The 18,046-nt window shown below is 43.9% G+C and overlaps 1 protein-coding gene across 4 annotated transcripts in view; it reads left to right on the forward strand.

Moving 5' to 3' along the window:
- The window catches only part of LOC109507787 (dystrophin-like), a 37,500-nt gene that overhangs the window by 3,017 nt on the left and 16,437 nt on the right, over nucleotides 1-18,046 (forward strand). Inside the window, exons 5-13 of one of the 4 annotated variants that reach the window (XM_019857442.1) lie at nucleotides 571-760; nucleotides 3,227-3,399; nucleotides 3,498-3,654; nucleotides 4,430-4,541; nucleotides 5,839-6,107; nucleotides 6,191-6,337; nucleotides 8,254-8,317; nucleotides 9,013-9,073; nucleotides 10,978-11,013. In XM_019857442.1, the coding sequence (XP_019713001.1) occupies nucleotides 571-760; nucleotides 3,227-3,399; nucleotides 3,498-3,654; nucleotides 4,430-4,541; nucleotides 5,839-6,107; nucleotides 6,191-6,337; nucleotides 8,254-8,317; nucleotides 9,013-9,073; nucleotides 10,978-11,013 (1,209 nt within the window). Of the gene's footprint in view, nucleotides 1-570; nucleotides 761-2,447; nucleotides 2,579-3,226; nucleotides 3,400-3,497; nucleotides 3,655-4,429; nucleotides 4,542-5,838; nucleotides 6,108-6,190; nucleotides 6,338-8,253; nucleotides 8,318-9,012; nucleotides 9,074-10,977; nucleotides 11,014-15,088; nucleotides 15,309-18,046 lie in introns of those variants that run through there. The other 3 variants (XM_019857444.1, XM_019857443.1, XM_019857445.1) reach the window with 3 other exon arrangements.

Here is an 18,046-nt window from a genome sequence, read left to right on the forward strand (position 1 = left end):
AGCAGGAAGTCTCGCAGACCCCCCCCCCCCGCACCCACAAACAATACATCAATAAGCAATTAATTGATAAATAGATTAAAATGAAAGCAAACGTTCAATTTCTTCTTTAACATACACTGTATATGCTCAAGTAAAAAGTATGTGACATGTATTCTCAAATAAAAAAGTACGCTGCGTCAAAACTACTCGAGCAAGTGCAATTTATTCCAAAAGTTAATTGAGTAAATGTAACGTGTTAACTATAGCCCCTTACTACCCTTTCGCGGGAAGCATCTTCAAGGTGTTTAGAGATCAAACCAACCCAGTCAGGGTCTCCATCGGCCTAATCTGCGCTTTTTTTATTTAGGTGCTTATATCTGGCTTGTGGACGTTTTCCCTGCTTTTAATTGTCAATCAAAATTCTCAAATCACACTTTTTTTGATTTTTGGAATTTCGACCTTCATGACGTGTGTATTCGTTTTCACTGTAAAATGACTTGAGACCACATTCTAATATTTTTTTTCTTTTTACACCAGGAACTGTAAAAACAAATCCCGAAATCTTAGGTGTATACGTTTGTTCCCCGACAGTGTTTCTGAGCGGGAGGTGGCTCTGGAAGTGGCTCTGAATCTGCTGCAGCAGTACCACCTCGATCTGGACAAGTTCCTCAACTGGCTGACGGAGGCTGAGACGACATGCAATGTTCTAATCGACGCCACCAATGAAGAGAAGCTGGCTGAGCAGCCTGAGGCGGCCCGGAATCTTCTAGCACAATGGAGGGTGAGACACATCGGACAACGAACGACCGCCGAGCGGCGGGCACCATTCGCACAACTAAAAATACACGTTGGGGTTCATAAATGCAACACATTTTTTTGTGTGTGTTTTTGTTTTGTTTTGTTTTATTTTGTTTTGTTTTCCTGTGGTACACTGAAGAAATGGTTCTTTGAGTATTTAGGGTTGCTGTCCTCTGGGTTTAAACTATTTTATTACAGTCGAAACCTCGTTAGAACCTACCTCCAGGGACATAACGAATCTGTACGTTACAATGCCAGTACGTTGTAACCATTTCCAATAAAATGGCCGCCAACTGCCATCTGTAATACAGTATGAACAGTTATAGATGTAAAAACATGAACATGTAACACAGTCTAAACATGTCAATTACAAATATGTATACAAAAAAATGATTTTATAAGACTTGAAACAAACAACTGTCGCGTTCCTACAACATTTCTGAAAACATTCAGTCGGCAGATGTTAGCCGCCAAAGGCGACTGCCAGTGCCGCCGCCGAAGCCAACTGTCGTCAATTTACGTAGTCTCGGCTGAGCTCCGTTTCGAAAGTGAGAGGCAAGCGAGCTGTGCTTCCGTTTACCAGACGTGTTTTCAGAACATGAGCTCAATGACGGCGCCGCACCCCCGCGAGCTACGGCAGAAAGTACAACAATGTAGCGAGTCCATGAGTAGCGCCGTACATTTTGTTGTTTGGCGGCAGTTAGCTTCCCACGGTTCGTTGTCACAAAGGCCTTTTCGCTATTTTGTGGGAAAAATCTGGGCGTTATATTGAAGTTTACATTGTAAAGGTGTTCGTTGTTCTCACAATCGGCAAATGGAAAATGAATGACGAGAAATCGTAACTTTGAAACAGGGACATTGTAGGGGGGGTATTTGAGAGTCAAATTGTGACGTGGTCATTTGGGCTTGCAAAAATTAATTCAATCCCCAAGTTTCGATTTGGCGCGACAGGAATTCCGCCATGACATCATGTTGAAATCTGATTGGTCGATGTCAGACAATCGGGTGGGGGGGGGGGAATAAAAAAAGAGAACCCGCAGCTTTGTGGGCGTTAAAAAGTGAAAGCTCTGTTGTGCTCGAGAACAGATTTTGACCTTTGACCCTCCCACTCGCACATTCCGGCAGGCCGTCGCGCTGACACGACAAGCATGTTGTTGTCACGCAGGCATATGAGCCTCTTTTGGGAAATTATTTTCCAATGCGCGCTGGTTAAAATTCATGCCTTTGCGCACATCCTTCACGTCGCACTGGCAGCTCCTTGGGCACAACAGCAGCCCTGTATGCACTGCTGAGATAGCCTTCTGTGCCCAATTAGAATGGCGGATTGCGCCACAGCCTCACTTCCAGGGAGGCGTGCACACGCACGCACGCACGCACGCACGCGCTCGCCTCACTACTGCAGGCAGATAACATTTAATTGGAAAAGGAGTGCTTGCATCCTTTCAAGTTCTGGACTCATCATTTCCTGACTCTATATCCCCTTTTTTTTTTGTTTCCCTTCATTTCTTTGTGCTGCTTCCTTGTCCTCATCTCTCTCTCTCTCTCTCTCTCTCTCTCTCTCTCACTGTCTCTCACACACACACACACACACACACACACACACACACACACACACACACACACACACACACACACACACACATGCATGGAAACAGATGGCATTGTTTCACCCACTGGGAACTAATCTTCCTGAACGACAAGACGCAATAGATGGTGCAGCTCGTTCCTTGTTTACATGCGGGACTCCTGACTTCTTTTTTTTTTCCACAGCATGTTGCGAAGAAAGGTCTACCAGGTTCAGGTTGGCAAAGACAATCAAACTCTCTTCTCCATTGCAGCGAACTCATCGTGCAGTCCTCGTACTTTGTTTCTTGAGCTTTCCCTCAACTGCTGTTCTTCTTTTATCTTCAAAAAAATATAGATAGATTTTTTTTTCTCCTCGCTATAATCAAAGTGGTTGTCATCTGGCTTTATGGAAGTGGAACGTTTCTAAAATGGAAACCGTCACGCTGCACCTCGTCCATTTTTTTTCAGAATGTGAACATTTTAGCAACAAATGACTGGTGTCCAAAAGCATGACATTTCAACAGATTTATAGTGGAGGAACACATTGTAAGCATTTTATTGACTAATCAATTCTTTCATTGAACAACGAAAAACATGAATGTTGACTTCAGGGCTGTAACTAATGAGTATTTTAATAATCGGGTATTTCCTACGTAAATAATTTTGGAAAAAAAAAAATCAGGTTTTAATTTCCATTCCTTCTATTGGACAAAAAACTAAAAAACAGGATATTATTTTCATGGAGAGTGCATAAAATGCACAAAGCAGATTCAGTTATGGGTTTTGCCACCTCTGACCAAAATGCAGCCCAGCGGCCAAATGCACCACCCCAAAAAATTTTTTTTTTCAAATGTTGAACGAACTGTCTCTTGTGTGTCATCAGGACCTCGAGGCCGAGATCGATGGCCACACAGAGCTCTACCATTCGCTTGATGAGAAGGGCCACAGGGTCCTGAGCTCACTGGAGGACTCGGAGGATGCGGCGCTCCTCCGCAGACGGTTGAACAACATGAACCAGCGCTGGAATGATTTGCGCGGCAAGACTCTCAGCATGAGGTGAGGGGGAACAATGGGGAGATGACACAAAAAATGCACTCAGTCAGTCAACGCATGTGTGTAGTAGGGGTGACTTGGTATCTGTTTGGGCTCAAAAGGGCTCACCTGGACTCGGAAATGGCACCTTGGAAGAGGCTGCATATGTCGCTGCAGGAGCTGCTAAACTGGTTGAGGCTGAAAGCTCAGCAGCTGGAGCGGGAGATGCCCGTCGGAGGTGATGTCCCGGCTGTCCAGAACCAGTTGGACACTCACCGGGTAGGACGACCCGCATACACGTGCGCTTGGCAAAAAAAATCAGACTTGGCTCATGGTGGTGGTGGTGGTGGAGCCGTTTGCAGAGCAACATTTGAACTCAAGCTAGGCAATGGCGTTTTGTAGTTTTAAATCATCACTCAAAGTGAAGTTTTAGAGAAAAAAAAGGTGTTGGGGAAAAAAGTCATATGTGAAAGCAGATGTGTCGTGTCCCAATGAAAACAAATTATTTGGGTGGCTGTTATCATCACCTCAAAAAAGAGGACATGAAGTAAAATTACATCTGAGCGGCTCATCTCGTGCGCATCAGAAGGTGGGCGTGCTCACATTTGCCATATTTCCATCTTTTGAAGTCAATCAAAATTCAAATGTCTTTCATTTGGCCATTTCTGTAAAAACGTCATTTCCACCGCTGCAACTGGCGATTTTGCACGTGATGTTCAAGTGCTGAGCCACGCGCGTGGTGAGGTGTCATAAAAAGAGGCCAACGTTTTGGCAGACGTCATCACAAAGCCGTTAACGCCTTCAAATGATATCAGTGGTTTGCTTGATGTGAGAGATTATTGATTTACATTTTGCTCATCGTGCACATTTTAAAGCGCGTCGAAACAGTACAATAATGTGTATTTTCATCATGACTTGTTTTCATGACATCAGGAAATGGAAAATGAAGTCCTGCCGGTTCAATTAAAAGCACGTTTTATTCAAATTCATTTTTTTTTCCTCCCCCTCCAAAATATATTTTGTAATGTAGATTAGCGCGCATATCTCGTTGCAGGGCTTCAGGCGGGACGTAAGAGCCAAAGAGCCTGTTGTGACCAAGGCGCTTGAGGACGTTGGCGTCTTCCTCTCCCAAATGTCCCAAGAGCCTCCGTCACCTGAGCACCGAGGTAACCGACTCAAAAACTCATTGAACGCACGGACACCTTTCAGGCTGCATGAATTACTTTGATGTTTCTCACAAGAAAAATGATGTATTAATCATAGAGGGCATGATTGTGCAAGTTAAAAAGAAATAGCAACGTGTTGCGAGCTGACTTTAAAACAGCAGCTTCCGTTTTCGGCACAGCTTGCCCTCACTACTTTCGGTTTCTTTGCTCCCAGGCCAAAGCAACGGCGCCAGTTTGTGGTGTCTCGGTGCCCGGGAACTATGTAGGGATGAATCGCAGCGCTTCATTGAAACAAAAGCACAGTGGTACCTCTACTTAGGAACGTCTCTTCATACGAAATTTTCAAGTTACGAAACGTCTCAACAGGAAAATATTTCCTCTTGTTACGAAAAAATTTCATGAAAGGAAAAATACAGTATGGGCTGCGAGCTCGCAGCTCCGAGTTTCCTGAACGCAACATCCTTATACCTGCTCTGCCATTGGCTATGACTGTCCTAGCATCTTCCTTGCATCCCATTGGCTAAGAGGGACCTCTACCGTATGTGTAGCTAGGTAAATAGATAGATATGTGTTTAGGCAGCGTCCTTGTCCTCCTTTCTGAGGGGCTTTTACATTATAGTTATTTCTCGATGGTTGTTTTAGGGCATTGTATAAAAGCGGCCTCCTCATCTCTTAAGTGTTGGGCCCTGGCATTCACATAGCAATGGTCACATGTGGAGGCTATCAAACAAACTTTGTGGCACCATGGCAACAGCCCAGTTACTGCCAAGGTTTTATGAGCCACTGGACGTCATGGAACGAGGGAGGCCGGAATCCAGCTGTTAAGAACTGAGTCTGTGACATTTTATTCTGTGTAGCTACGGGACCTGCTCTTCTTTATTTAGCCTGCTCAAAGTCAGCAGGTGTCTTTGGTTTTTGGTTTTGATGGCATCAAACAAGTCTCAACTTTTTTTTTAATGAAAATATACCGACTTGAGCGATGTTGTTGTCCTGTCCTGGTCATCTGTGACAATGCTTTTGCTAGCTATGCGACAATGCTAACGTCTGTAAATGAGGTACAAGGTGTCTCGAGTCGCTAAAATTATGTGTAGCCAACTCTGTATTCACTGTAAAAGGCCATTTTGGCTGACACCATCGTCACAAAGAGTTCATTTTAAACATTTTTGTAAGTTGTTTTCTAAAATCCTCTTGACAGAAGATAACTTCCCTAGCCCGTGTTTGACATTGAACTATCATGACATATTCCGGATTGTTTAGCATGACCTAAATCTGATTTGAGTCCCTGTTCGTACCTCAGACATGGGTTCCGTGGAGCGCGCCCAAAATGTCGGACGACTCCTGCGTAAGGAAGCGAATGACGTGACGACCAAATGGGAGCAGCTGAATAGCAACTCTGCCGATTGGCTGAGGAGGCTGGAGCTTGCTCTGCAGCGGCTGATGGAGCTCCTGGAGGCAGAGGACCTCGTGGATGGCCAGCTGAGACAGGCGGAGATGGTCAAGGACGCTTGGGAGCCTGTCGGGGACCTTCTCATCGACTCGCTGCCCGAGCACATCCGAAGAGTCAAGGTACGCTTGTGGTTTGTCCGCACAAACCGTCGTTACCGTGAACCGTATGTAACTTCCTTGGTTTTGACACGTGTGTGGCAAAGGAGTTCCAGGAAGAGATCGCTCCCATACAGGAAGACGTAACGCACATGAACCAGTTGGCGTCCACTTTCACTCTGCCTGAAATCCAGCTGTCGCCCAACAACCTGAAATGCATTGAGGATCTCAACACACGCTGGAAATTGTTGCAGGTACTCGCCCGTGTTCCCAGAAGGGACTCTTCACATAACTGTCATTTAAGTTTGTTTGTTTTTTTGTTTTTTAATCCATATATGAGTTTGTGCTCTGGCAATTGACCCAAAGTCAGCTGGGATAGGTTCCAGCTCACCCTTGACCCTACTGAAGACGGCAATAACTAAAATGGATCGAGGGAGTGATGTTTTTTAATCCATATATGAGTTTGTGCCATGGCAATTGACCCAAAGTCATCTAGGATAGGTTCCAACTCACCCTTGACCCTAATGAAGACGGCAATAACTAAAATGGATCGAGGGAGTGGCAAAAAAAAGCGATGATGAAGGCGAGAGCGGTGATATTCTCTGGAGACTTTTGACTATGATTGCTCGCTCCATTCACCGACTGTCCCTGAGCATTTTGGCGACCGTCTCGTCGCGCTTTGCTTTACAGCACTGGTACATATGAATCTATAAATATAGTTCTGTATGTCTGTAAAACGCAATGAATACAGAGGCATTTTTGACTGGCTGTGATGATTCAAATTTTGAATTCCAGCAAAACCAGTGGCCAATAGTCGGCGGAAACTATTTGCAACATTTGTGCAATATTTCCGTCGGTTTCCGCCCTGTTGCGCATTGTGGCCTCATTCAACAGGTGGCCTGTTGTCAAACAAATCAAGACAGACCTTCGGTAACGTGTGGAATATTTTTACGATAAAACTGAAAGTGGGCTAAATGTCACGGTTTGCATGATGGTGGTGTAGTCGAAGGCAATAAAAATTGTAAAAATTGGGGCGCAAGCCAGTTTTTCAGTTCGCATCGGTGATGCTGCAATTGTGTTTGTGTGAGATACTTGTCCGTCCAAATAATTCCTCCTGCTTCAGGTTGAGGCGGCTTTCATCTGACTCCCATATGCACAGTAAAATAACGTTTGAGTGATCATTCAACAGGCTCTTGAAACATTTAAAGTGGTCATATTGGTACAGGATTTTTTTTTTGTCAGCTCCCTACTTCAACTCTTACCCCAAAGTGCTTTGATAGAGTCAAAGAGGGGGAGCAGCAGGTACACGCATGCCGAAGTCACTTTACAGAAATCATCACGGTCTTTGCTCGGAACACCGCGAAGCGGTCTGGCCTGCGCGAGCACTCACTTCCTGAGTAATTGCACCAAATTCCTTGCACTCCTTTTCATTTGTAGAATTGTAACGGGGTTGTTATGGATACGGAGGGCAAAAACAACTGGCGCACGAATGGCTTGAGTGGGGTTGGCATGAAGGTACCAAAAAAAAAAAAGAAAAAAAAATCATGGGCTTGATGTTCCCATCTTCATCGGGTCCTCATCACACATTGACTCATCCCCTCTTCCAAGCTCGGCCTGCAGATTGTTGTCGAGGAAAGACGCATCATTAGATGAGCGCTTCATTCTGGCTGGATTACATACTCCTCCTATTACGGAAACGCTGAGACATTTCTGATGATTCACTTTTTTTATTTTTTTTTAATATGTCCTTGATCAAAAATAATCAGCTTCTGCTCCAACCCGGCGGGGGCCCTCATGCATGGGAACACTATTGGGATTAGTACAGCTTCCGAAAGATATTTTGCTGGCGCTTCCCGCAAGGAACCACGGCCCTCGTGCATCAGATGACTTTGCGTCATCTCTCTTCCCATTTGAAAGGTTGAATTTCAGGAGAAATATTGCTGCAATTGGGTGCCGCGGTCAGAGTGGGTGAATAATTATGATTTTCTATGAATGCCAGCTCACTGTAGGACATAGGTCACATACGGTATCCTGCGGAATGCTGAAAACCAACAGAGACAACTCCATCTATCCATTTAAAATGTTTTTTTTTTTTTAAATGGGCTTGCAGGATTTTTGATGAGGCGTTTGTGTTTGATCTCATATGTTTTCTTTCCTTTTCGTCCCTCAGGTCTCAGTCAATGACCATCTAAAGCATCTGATGGATGCACACCGAGACTTTGGCCTCCTTCATGGTGAGTAAAACACTCTTTCTCGTAACGGTCTACTCATGGATTTTTTTTTTTTCCCGTCGTGACCGTAAATTTCAATCTGACCCTGGACTCTTGAATCGGGAGTGCCGTCAGGTATGATATGAGTTTTATATTGACTCGGAGAGGTGCACAGCCGCTCTGAGCCATCTGTCAAATGCTACTCTTCAACTAACTAAATCTTGATCGATTGGGCACCAATTGTATTTAAAGACTAAGTGTCCACTCTTGCGTAAGGGGAAGTGAAGTGCAGGAGTGGTGTGCTTCCTGCCGACTGCGACTGTCTCCTTCATTACCTTCACTGTGCTGAACTAATGTAGCTCGCGGGGGCTAATTATTGGACTCCACTCGCGCTGTTGGCGGGTCCAACATTGTCCAGCGCAGGCGTCTCCGTGAATTGCCCGAGTGTAGCCTACCAAAGCAGAATGTATTTTTCATGGGAACCACATTAGGTAGGGCAGGCTCAGCTACACCTTGAAATGTGTCAGGAATGTTACCTGCGAGGCACAATCCCCGCTGACCTCAGCCCATTTTACCACATTTTACACTTAAGCTTTACAAATCAGTTTTAGGAGTCCACTGCATGTGTTTAGACTGAAAGCTTTGCACAGCGCATACGACTGCACAAGTGGGTTCTTTCGAACAATTAAAAAGCCAGCCCTCAACACCTGTCTCTGCAGGATCTGTTGACAGCCCCTTCGAGCAGGGCGTCTCTCCAAACAACGTGCCCTACTACATGAAGTAAGTACATCGATTCCAGCAGAAAAAAAAAAAAGTTTGGGCAATTGAATCTAAATTTTCTGTTGTATTACCCCTGTTTGCTTTGCTCGCTTCTTTGTATTGCTGAGGAAATCTGTTTGCGTGCGTGCGTGCGTGCGTGCCTGCGTGCGTGCGTGCGTGTGTGTGTGTGTGTGTGTGTGTGTTGTGACAGTTATTTCTGCCCAAAACCAATTGAGCGTGAAACAAGGTTTGTGCGCAATGTAATTCATCAAATGTGCGATGAATTGCGGTGGCTGATTTGGCATGTGCAGATGCAGCGTCTAAAAGGGCAGGCGCAAACTGTCACACTAGTGTGTCGCGATAAGCGCGGTTATTGTAGTGAGGAGGAGGCATAAACGTAAAGATCAGAACAGATTTTTATTGCGTGCGTAAACTTTTTTTTTTTTTTTTTTTTTTTTATGCCAGAATAAGAATCATTGTCGTATAAAGTCTCTTCAGCGACGCAATTTTGGAGCTTCTGAATGGGGCCCGATTATGGTACTTCTTTGGCCAAATGGCGGATGTTTACCTTTTTTTTTTTTGTTTACCTTTATGTACTCTAACCTTTTACAGCATGGTGTCAAAGTCAAGGCCCGGGGGCCAGATCTGGCCCGCCATATCATTTTATGCGGCCCGCAAAAGCAAATCAAGCATGTCAAATTCCATAATGTTTTCTAAAGTCTGAACCAAAATTTCAAATTGTCATATGTATTCCACAATAACAGTCATTATTCTTGACTTCTGATTTTAAAACTAGTTGTCCATCAATTTGTTGTGCGCTGTATGTAATATGTGGATGTGATTAAACATTTATATGGTTTCCCCAAATTCATAACGGCCCTCCACGGGGTGTGTGAAAGGGTTAAATATTTATCAAATTAAATTTATCGATGAGATCATTCTATGAAACTGTCATTCAAAACAAAAAATAGAATGCAGACAAGTCAAAAAAGCCCACTTGTCTCCATCTATCGACACATGTCATAGACTGAAGTTGAAAGATTTTTCATCCTGGAAGGAGTTTCTCAAGGCTGCATTTTTTAGCCAAATTACAGTGAAAAATATGCTTTTTGAAAATATCTACTTTATTGTTGCAAAAGAAGAATCCAACCTCATAGCTCGGTGCTCTTCATTGTTCATCCATTTTCTATATTTGTCTGGAGAGTCAGGGGAATACTGGAGCCTATCCCAGCTGAATTTCTTTGAGAGACGGGCGACACCCTGAACCGGACAGTCGATTGCCAGCCAGGGAAGCAATTATTAAAAAAATAAAAAAATAAGAATAAAATAATACACATCATAAATGTGGTCTATTTAGATTTCACACTGATATGAGGGTGTGACATTTGATTTGTCATCACTTAAATTGTTGCTGTTGTGGAATTTGGATCAGATATGTGACCTTCTCACGCCCTCTATACACTTCTTTTTCTCCTAGCATATGGTTTTCACACATCTGATTTTTAAAACTTCCAAAAGAGATTTGTGCAGCCTCAACATGACTGATGAAAACAGAACATGTGTTGTACTCATGCATGTCTCCATGCTTTCTGTAGAATCACCATATTAATATCATCGCATGGTTGTTTTTTTTGTTTTGTTTTTTTCCCAAGATGTGATCCCAGAATACTTATCACCCCACTGACCCCCACCCCTCACCCTGCCTCCCATTCTGAGCTCATTTCCTGTTTCTTTGGCAAATCAGACAAGCGCCGTGCCCCATGTCATCAGCTACTTGCATCTTTTCCATGTGTCGTTTAACTGATAGATGGCCATGACTAATTCAACACTTGGGGAGAAAATCAAGGTTAAGGCAAAAAGTCGCATGGAGGAGGGAAAATGAAGTGACAGGGTTTTGTTTTGTTTTTTTTTATCTCCAAATACAGAGAAAAAGCCGGACCGGACCTGATGACCAAGACACTGTGAGTGTAACATTCCAACTCCACTCAACTGTATTTATAGAGCCCTTTAAAATAAAAAATAAAAAAAAACTCGCTGTATACAAAGTGCTGTCCATGAAGCAAAAATAATTCATACGACAACAAACAATAATAACAAAGACAGTGGAAAGCACAAAACAAACAGTAAAACAAAACAATCAAGTCTCATGCTGAGCCAAAAGCCGATGAATAAAAATAAGTTTTAAGATGAGTTTTAAAGATGGGCAGCGTTCAGCGGGAGGTCATTCCAAAGAGAGGGACCAGCAACAAAAAAGGCTGGATCGCCCTCTGAGCCTCCACTTAGTCCTTGGCGCCTCTAATCGTGCCTGGTCTGTAGACCTGAGGCCATTTCAAGATTTGAAAACAAATAATAGAAGCTTTGGAAGAACTCTAAAATATATCGGGAGCCAGTGAATGGAGTTATGTGCTCCCTCTTACCTGTCGAGAGGCGAGCAGCAGTATTTTGGACCAGCTGGAGAGGCTTCATGGAGGATTGGCCGAGATGTGACGAGGAAAACACACAACGCGGCGAAAGTGACATCATTGATTCAGAAATACACTCCCGATACATGTCTCACGCATACGAACACATCCAAACACACGACCACGAGGCAGACATCAAGTGCATATGGAAATGGGCCTGGCAAACCAGGATCTTGGTGACTGTTTGACAGCACTTCAAAGACTTTTAGATTAGGGATTGACATGTTTAATTCATGCAACCCTTTTTTTCAAATGTATATTTTTACCACTCTCGTCAACAAAAATCGTTTTGTATATCATAGAAAGTTTTTTTTTGCACCACAGCAGTATGTCGCTGGTCAAGGGGTAAATTCTCCCATTTTCACGAGACATGAGAATTCCTTCGAACATCCATCTTAAAAATATGTCACACGGTGATTGTGACATGAACTTGCGTCGTCGAGCAGGGATTTATGCGCGGCTCATCCACAGGCTGCTTTGAGGGAGCGTGTGTTTTTGCGTGATAAAATTCGTCATTCCAGAACCAACCGGATTGACCACATTCTGTCCAATCTATCGGTTCATGGAACCAATATGAATTGAACCAACAAGATTGGTATTTTATAGATTAATTTTTTTGAAACCAAACCATTTTTAAGGTGTACAATGACTATGTTGTTTGCGACCGGCACTTGAAATGCAAGTCCCATCAGCATGAAATGACTGAAAATGAAATGAAAAGGAAACGCCCCATCACAGTGGAAGAAAAAAAAAAGTCCACTGGCGTTGATCCTATTTTAAAAATGTGACGTAATGTCGACGTTCAGCCATCATTGTAATGGAGGGACACATTTTACAGCCGTTGGGGAGTCAGTGAGCGTAGATGGGACAGATGCGCCATCCCTGCCCCATCCCGGACCCCTGCCGGTCACAGTCATCGCTTGATGTCAGCGGCTATGAAATGACTCAAAATGTGCAATATGATATTTTGCCTTCGAGAGGCCTCCGGAGACCAAAAGACGCTTTTGTCTGCTGGAAATTTGTTTGCGTCACACTCTGATGTCCGCTGTCCTCACCCAGGATGCGGAGTGGACACAATTAAGTCCATGTTAGAATCTGCGCCTTTTCTGACTTAAGAGAGAAAGAGGGAGAATATGCCTGTTAGTGAGCGGCTCTGAAAATGACATTATGACATCATAGAACTACACTTGCAGTTAGCAGGATTCCATAAACGATACATAGCCAACATCCACAAACACTGGTAGGGTTGGTACAAGGGCCAACAAAGTTCATGACAGTTTGGTGAGGATTTGGATGAAGATGAGGCTGGAAAGGGGCGGATCTTCACCGAGCCTAGCTTGTACCTCTACTTACGAAATTAATCGGTTCTGGTAGGAATTTCTTAACTAGAAAATGTTGTAAGTACAGACGCGTTTTCCGTGTAAATGCCCTAATTCGTTCCAAGCCCCCCAAAATTCTGACAAATGTTTTCTAAAGTCAGCATAGTGAGCGATCGTCCGACTGGTGAATAGTTTTTCTGGATGATTCACATTTATATTGCATAGACACATATCTATCTATCTACACACACAGACTCATACGGTAGAGGTCCCTCTGAGCCAATCGGATGCCAGGAAGATGATAGGTAATAGCCAATGGCAGCGCAGCTATAAGTATGTTGCGTTCAGGAAATTCGGAGCTGCGACTAGCGGCCTATACTGTATTTTTCCCTTTCGTATCTTGAAATTTCTTTCGTAACAAGAGGCAATAATTTCCTGTTGAGGCATTTCGTAACTTGATAATTTTGTATGAAGAAACGTTCGTAAGTAGAGGTACCGCTGTTCGTCAATGTATGTCTCGCTCACATACACACTTTCCGAAGTAGGCATATCATGAAATCGTGACTTGGTTATTTAATGTCAAACTTAATGGGTGGGCAGACAACTGAGACATTTCTATGAGGTGTCCCTTTTCAATCGCTGCTGAGGAATTCATTGAAGCGCGCGCGCACGCGCACACACACACACACACACACACACACACACACACACACACACACACACACACACACGCACACACACACACACACACACGCTAACAGGTAGAAACAGGCAACCGTTGTGAGGAGATCAAAGTTGATGCTTGGCAAATAAATATCAAGGAGAGGCACTTTGCGGGGGGATTTTTTTTTTCCAAGGCGACACGGCAACAAAAGTTGTCCCCGAGCAAAACACCTCCAATCCCTTTTCATTTCACTTTTGGGCTCTGTCCCATCTCTGTGCTTCCATACATCACTTTTCCTTCTCTTTTTCTCACGGCCTCCTCCGTGTTATTTAATGTTGAAAAGCCGAGAGCTTCTTGTGAGCACCTCAGCTCCTTTCCTTTCACTGACACTGTGATGGGGGAAGGGGAGAGCCGCCAAGGCTGAGTTAAGCAGTGAGGGAAAAGGAGAGCTTGACCAGAAGTGGGATCTTGTTTTTCAAAATAAAGGCGTCGTATTAGGTCTTGCTGCGGTAGGATAAAGTTGGTACTTTTTGAAGTAGTCTACGATGTTAGAATGGTCAGTCCAATTCACATTCAAAAAATATTGCTGATTACTGATGGCTCATCCTCTTGTATGAGTAAAATGAAATACATTTTATTTGAATCCTAATTTATTTTAGGGCTACTGTAATTGCATCCATTTTGTTTAACTAATTGCTCGTTGTGTCGAATGTACTTTTTTTTAATGCATAGCAGGGTTCCGTTGGAACTGGATATATTCACTTTTTTCTCTCTCTTACTCAGAGTGGCTAAAATGGCTTTTGTAAGAGTGTTGCGGGTGTGTTGACAGGCGGGTATGTTGACAGTCACAACTTAATATGTAAATTGTTCATTAAGAGGGAAGGACGAGAGAAAATGACATTTTGGAGGTTACTCTTTGGTTTTTAAAATAACATTGGTCAACATTTGTATTGTTTTTACTTTATCAGTTAATCAGCGATGCAAGTAAGCTTCTCGATGGATTGGTTGTGGTGATTCCGAATATTCACTCATTCTTTCTCGAGCACGTCAGGTTTTCATAATAATATCCATCTATCCTCCGAACTTATCCTCAATACGCATACTTCGTAATGTTTATGAATTAAGGGTGATGTGAATATTTTTTTTCTGCTATGTAAATTACAACGCATGGAAATAAAAAAAGAGAATTCCTCAAGGAACATAAACAATAAGAAAATAAAGAAAATGTTTCAAAATCAGCATACATTCAGGGACTCATAAAGCCATTTCTGATTATAATTTGCTTTTGACCAATGTTCGACATTTGCACTCATCTTTACTCTGGCTGCAGTTAAATTTAGTCCCTGTTGACACAACAAGTGCATGTTCATGTATTTTGCTCGTAGATTATTTAAGGTTTCCTCGGAAAATACAATAATTTCGCCGCCTGGAAATGAGCACAGTCACACCTAATATGCCAACTGAAGATGCGTGAAAATAAATGGCGACCGCCAAATGCAAAAAAAAAAAAAAAAAAAAAAAAACATTGCGCATTTATTTTGGAAAGAGTTGAGCGGAAGTGTGGCCCATTTGTGTAATGTTGCACCTTGGCGCGTTTCATTCGGGAATCAAGCAGCCTCCCTGCAAAGCCACCACCAGGGCTCACACGCGGATAATCACAAGCACGGGCAAGCTCCGGCAAGGTTGTCCTGGTGCCGCTTAGACGCGGGGTCGAACCGAGGAAAGGGTTTGCGCCGATATTGGGGGGCGACATTGGGGTTGGGCTCTCTTTTGCCCGAATCGCCAGCGACAATGCGGGAGCAGCTTCGGAAGTGAGTACCGGTGACGGTTTTTATTCATTTGTGGTTCAATAATCGCGTTTTTGTGTGTGTTTTACTCCGCTGACGTTGGCTGCGAGTTTTCGCGGCGAGCACGGAGGCGCTGAGCTTCGAAACGCGTATTCTTGCAAAAATATCCGAGATTTGGCGTGTGAGTCATTTGGGAATGAGATACAAGAAGCACCGACTTAACATTTGGAACGTACGTGGCGTCAAATTGATGGGTAACCCCCCTCTTTAATATAATTGCACACCGGTGAATGGATCCAACGTCATTGGGGGAGAACACAATGCTTTTAACTTGTAATAGGCTAATAACTTCCGTAGCCGTGGTTCGGTCTTGCGGGTTTGGATACCTGGCTCGGGCATTCGCTCAGTCGGCGTCTTCCTCGTCACGTTTGTGGCCCATGTTCGACTCTGAAGAGGGTCCATTGTGCTTAAAAGCAAACACACTGCAACCGGATCTCGAGGTGTGGGCGTGCGTTTTATTTGCGCGCGCGTGACTTTGGTGGTGGTGGTGGGGGGGGGTTCGTGTTGATTTGTGCACGCGCGTCGCATCCACCTCTTCTGCAGGCTGATGCATCAGTGCGTTACATTCCTTTACACGCACGCAAGCGCCCTCCACCCCCACCGTGACAGTCAGCCTTTGGAAATGTTCGTACGTCGGCTACAATTTTAAGGTGGGATGAAACGTGCTGCGGTGTTCCGGCCGAAGACGGTGCGCGTCGTGGTGTGCGAGTGACGCTCAGCCGCAGTGTTGAGCCTCGCGCACTCCTACGGATCTCATTGTGACTAACACACACACACACACACACACACACACACACACACACACACACACACACACACGCACACACACAAAAACATGCACGCCCGCGCGTATTTCGTTGTTGCAAATAAGGGTCCTTGATGCGGGATGGGTTGGTGGCGCAGAATGTTGGCACCAGGGTGCATTCGTTCGCGAGGAGTCCAAACACAGTTGACAATGATCTATTCACCCAGTTGAACCTGAGCACTTGCTTTTGTTCATGTTTTGAATCATTTACCCATGCTCGATTTCTCTTGTTGTCTTTGCTCGCAAGCTTGTTAGTCCAGCAAAAGTTGCTTGGTGGTGTGTTCAAAAGGTCACGTACATCAGTGTTTCCTCATCATTTATTGAGGCAAGGCACATAGTTTTTAAGTTCAGTGGCTACATAGGGATCTAGTGATACATCTAGTGCAGGAGCAGTTGCCGTATTTTCCATATTATACGGCACTTTGGAGTATAAGGCGCACATTCAATGAATGGCCTATTTTAAAACTGTTTTCATATATAGGGCGCACCGCATTATAAGGCACATAGAATAGAAACTACTCTAGTGGCTGTGGTTGCGTTATGCACCCACTAAATGAAGCTACGCTAAAGGAAATACATCCATCCATCCATTTTCTGCTCCGCTTTATCCTCACAAGAGTTGTGGGAGGTGCTGGAGCCTATCCCAGCCGTCTACGGGCAGTCGGCGGGGGACACCCTGCAACAGTATCCAGTCTATTGCAGGCCACGCACAGACAAACAACCATCCGCGCTCACAATCACACCAAGAGACTATTTCGAGTGTGAACCTGCCATGACCGTTAATTGCTTTACATTTGAATTGAAGCTTCATTAACATTGCTCTACTGACCGGCACACTTGCGTCTCTTAACCTGACACTTGACATGGAATCTTTCAAAACACACACACACACACACAAGAAGGCCGCACACGGAATCGAACCCGGTACCTCTGCACTGTGATGTCGACGTGCTAACCACTCGACCACCGGGCCGCCCTCAAGGGAGTACAATACAGCTCTATTTATCACAACCTAAATTCACCTTTTTTTCCCTCTGAGTCTGTATTTTCAAGAGTTAAAAAAAAATCATTCACTACATATCAATATCAACTGATATGAAAGTTATATCATTCCTCTGAGTCTGTCTTTTCAAGAGTTAAAAAAAAAAATCATATTCACAACATATCAATATCAACTGATATGAAAGTTATATCATGATACGCTTTTTCATCACATTTTTAATCCCATCTTTCAGGCCTCCCGCGTATCATAATTGGGGTTGGGAGACTCGGAACAGAACTGAATTGGTTGCTAGCCAATTGCAGGACACGCAGGAATGTCTGAATACATTTTGGGGCCAATTGCCAGAAATTGAATGCATTTTCCACAGTACAGTTTCCGCTGGTAATACAAGTTGGTCCGTTACCATATATATCACGAGCTACTTGGATGCCATCGGACTCAAAAATAATCTGTCATCAAATGCTGCAAATATCAATGCAGACATGAAAATTGAAGGACTGGGCAATTCATGACTTCTCTTTTTAATGGCACAGACGTGCCATTTTGGCAGTAAAATAGATAGCCTGCTGTCGTCTCTTGGCAGGCAAACAATCTCGTTTTCGCAAATTTACTCCGATGCAACCCGACGGAAAATATTTCATACAGATCTGTGAGAAAATGCCTTCCACAAACCCGATGATGGATGTTTGGTTTGCAGTTTGTCCACTTAGAAGTGGCCACAACATCTTGTAATGTGAATCAGGCCTCTTCTGTATGTGGATGAAGGTCTCGTACGTATCGGAAGTCTGCTGAGTCCGAGTTTGGGTGTCTGGGCATGCGGGCTGTTTCATGTGACTACAAAACGCATTTGTTTGGAAGCCGCAACCGCTAAATTTAGCCATGAAAACAAATTTG

This window comes from Hippocampus comes, unplaced genomic scaffold, assembly GCF_001891065.2.
Source record: "Hippocampus comes isolate QL1 unplaced genomic scaffold, H_comes_QL1_v1.1 scaffold256, whole genome shotgun sequence".
NCBI lineage: Eukaryota > Metazoa > Chordata > Actinopteri > Syngnathiformes > Syngnathidae > Hippocampus > Hippocampus comes.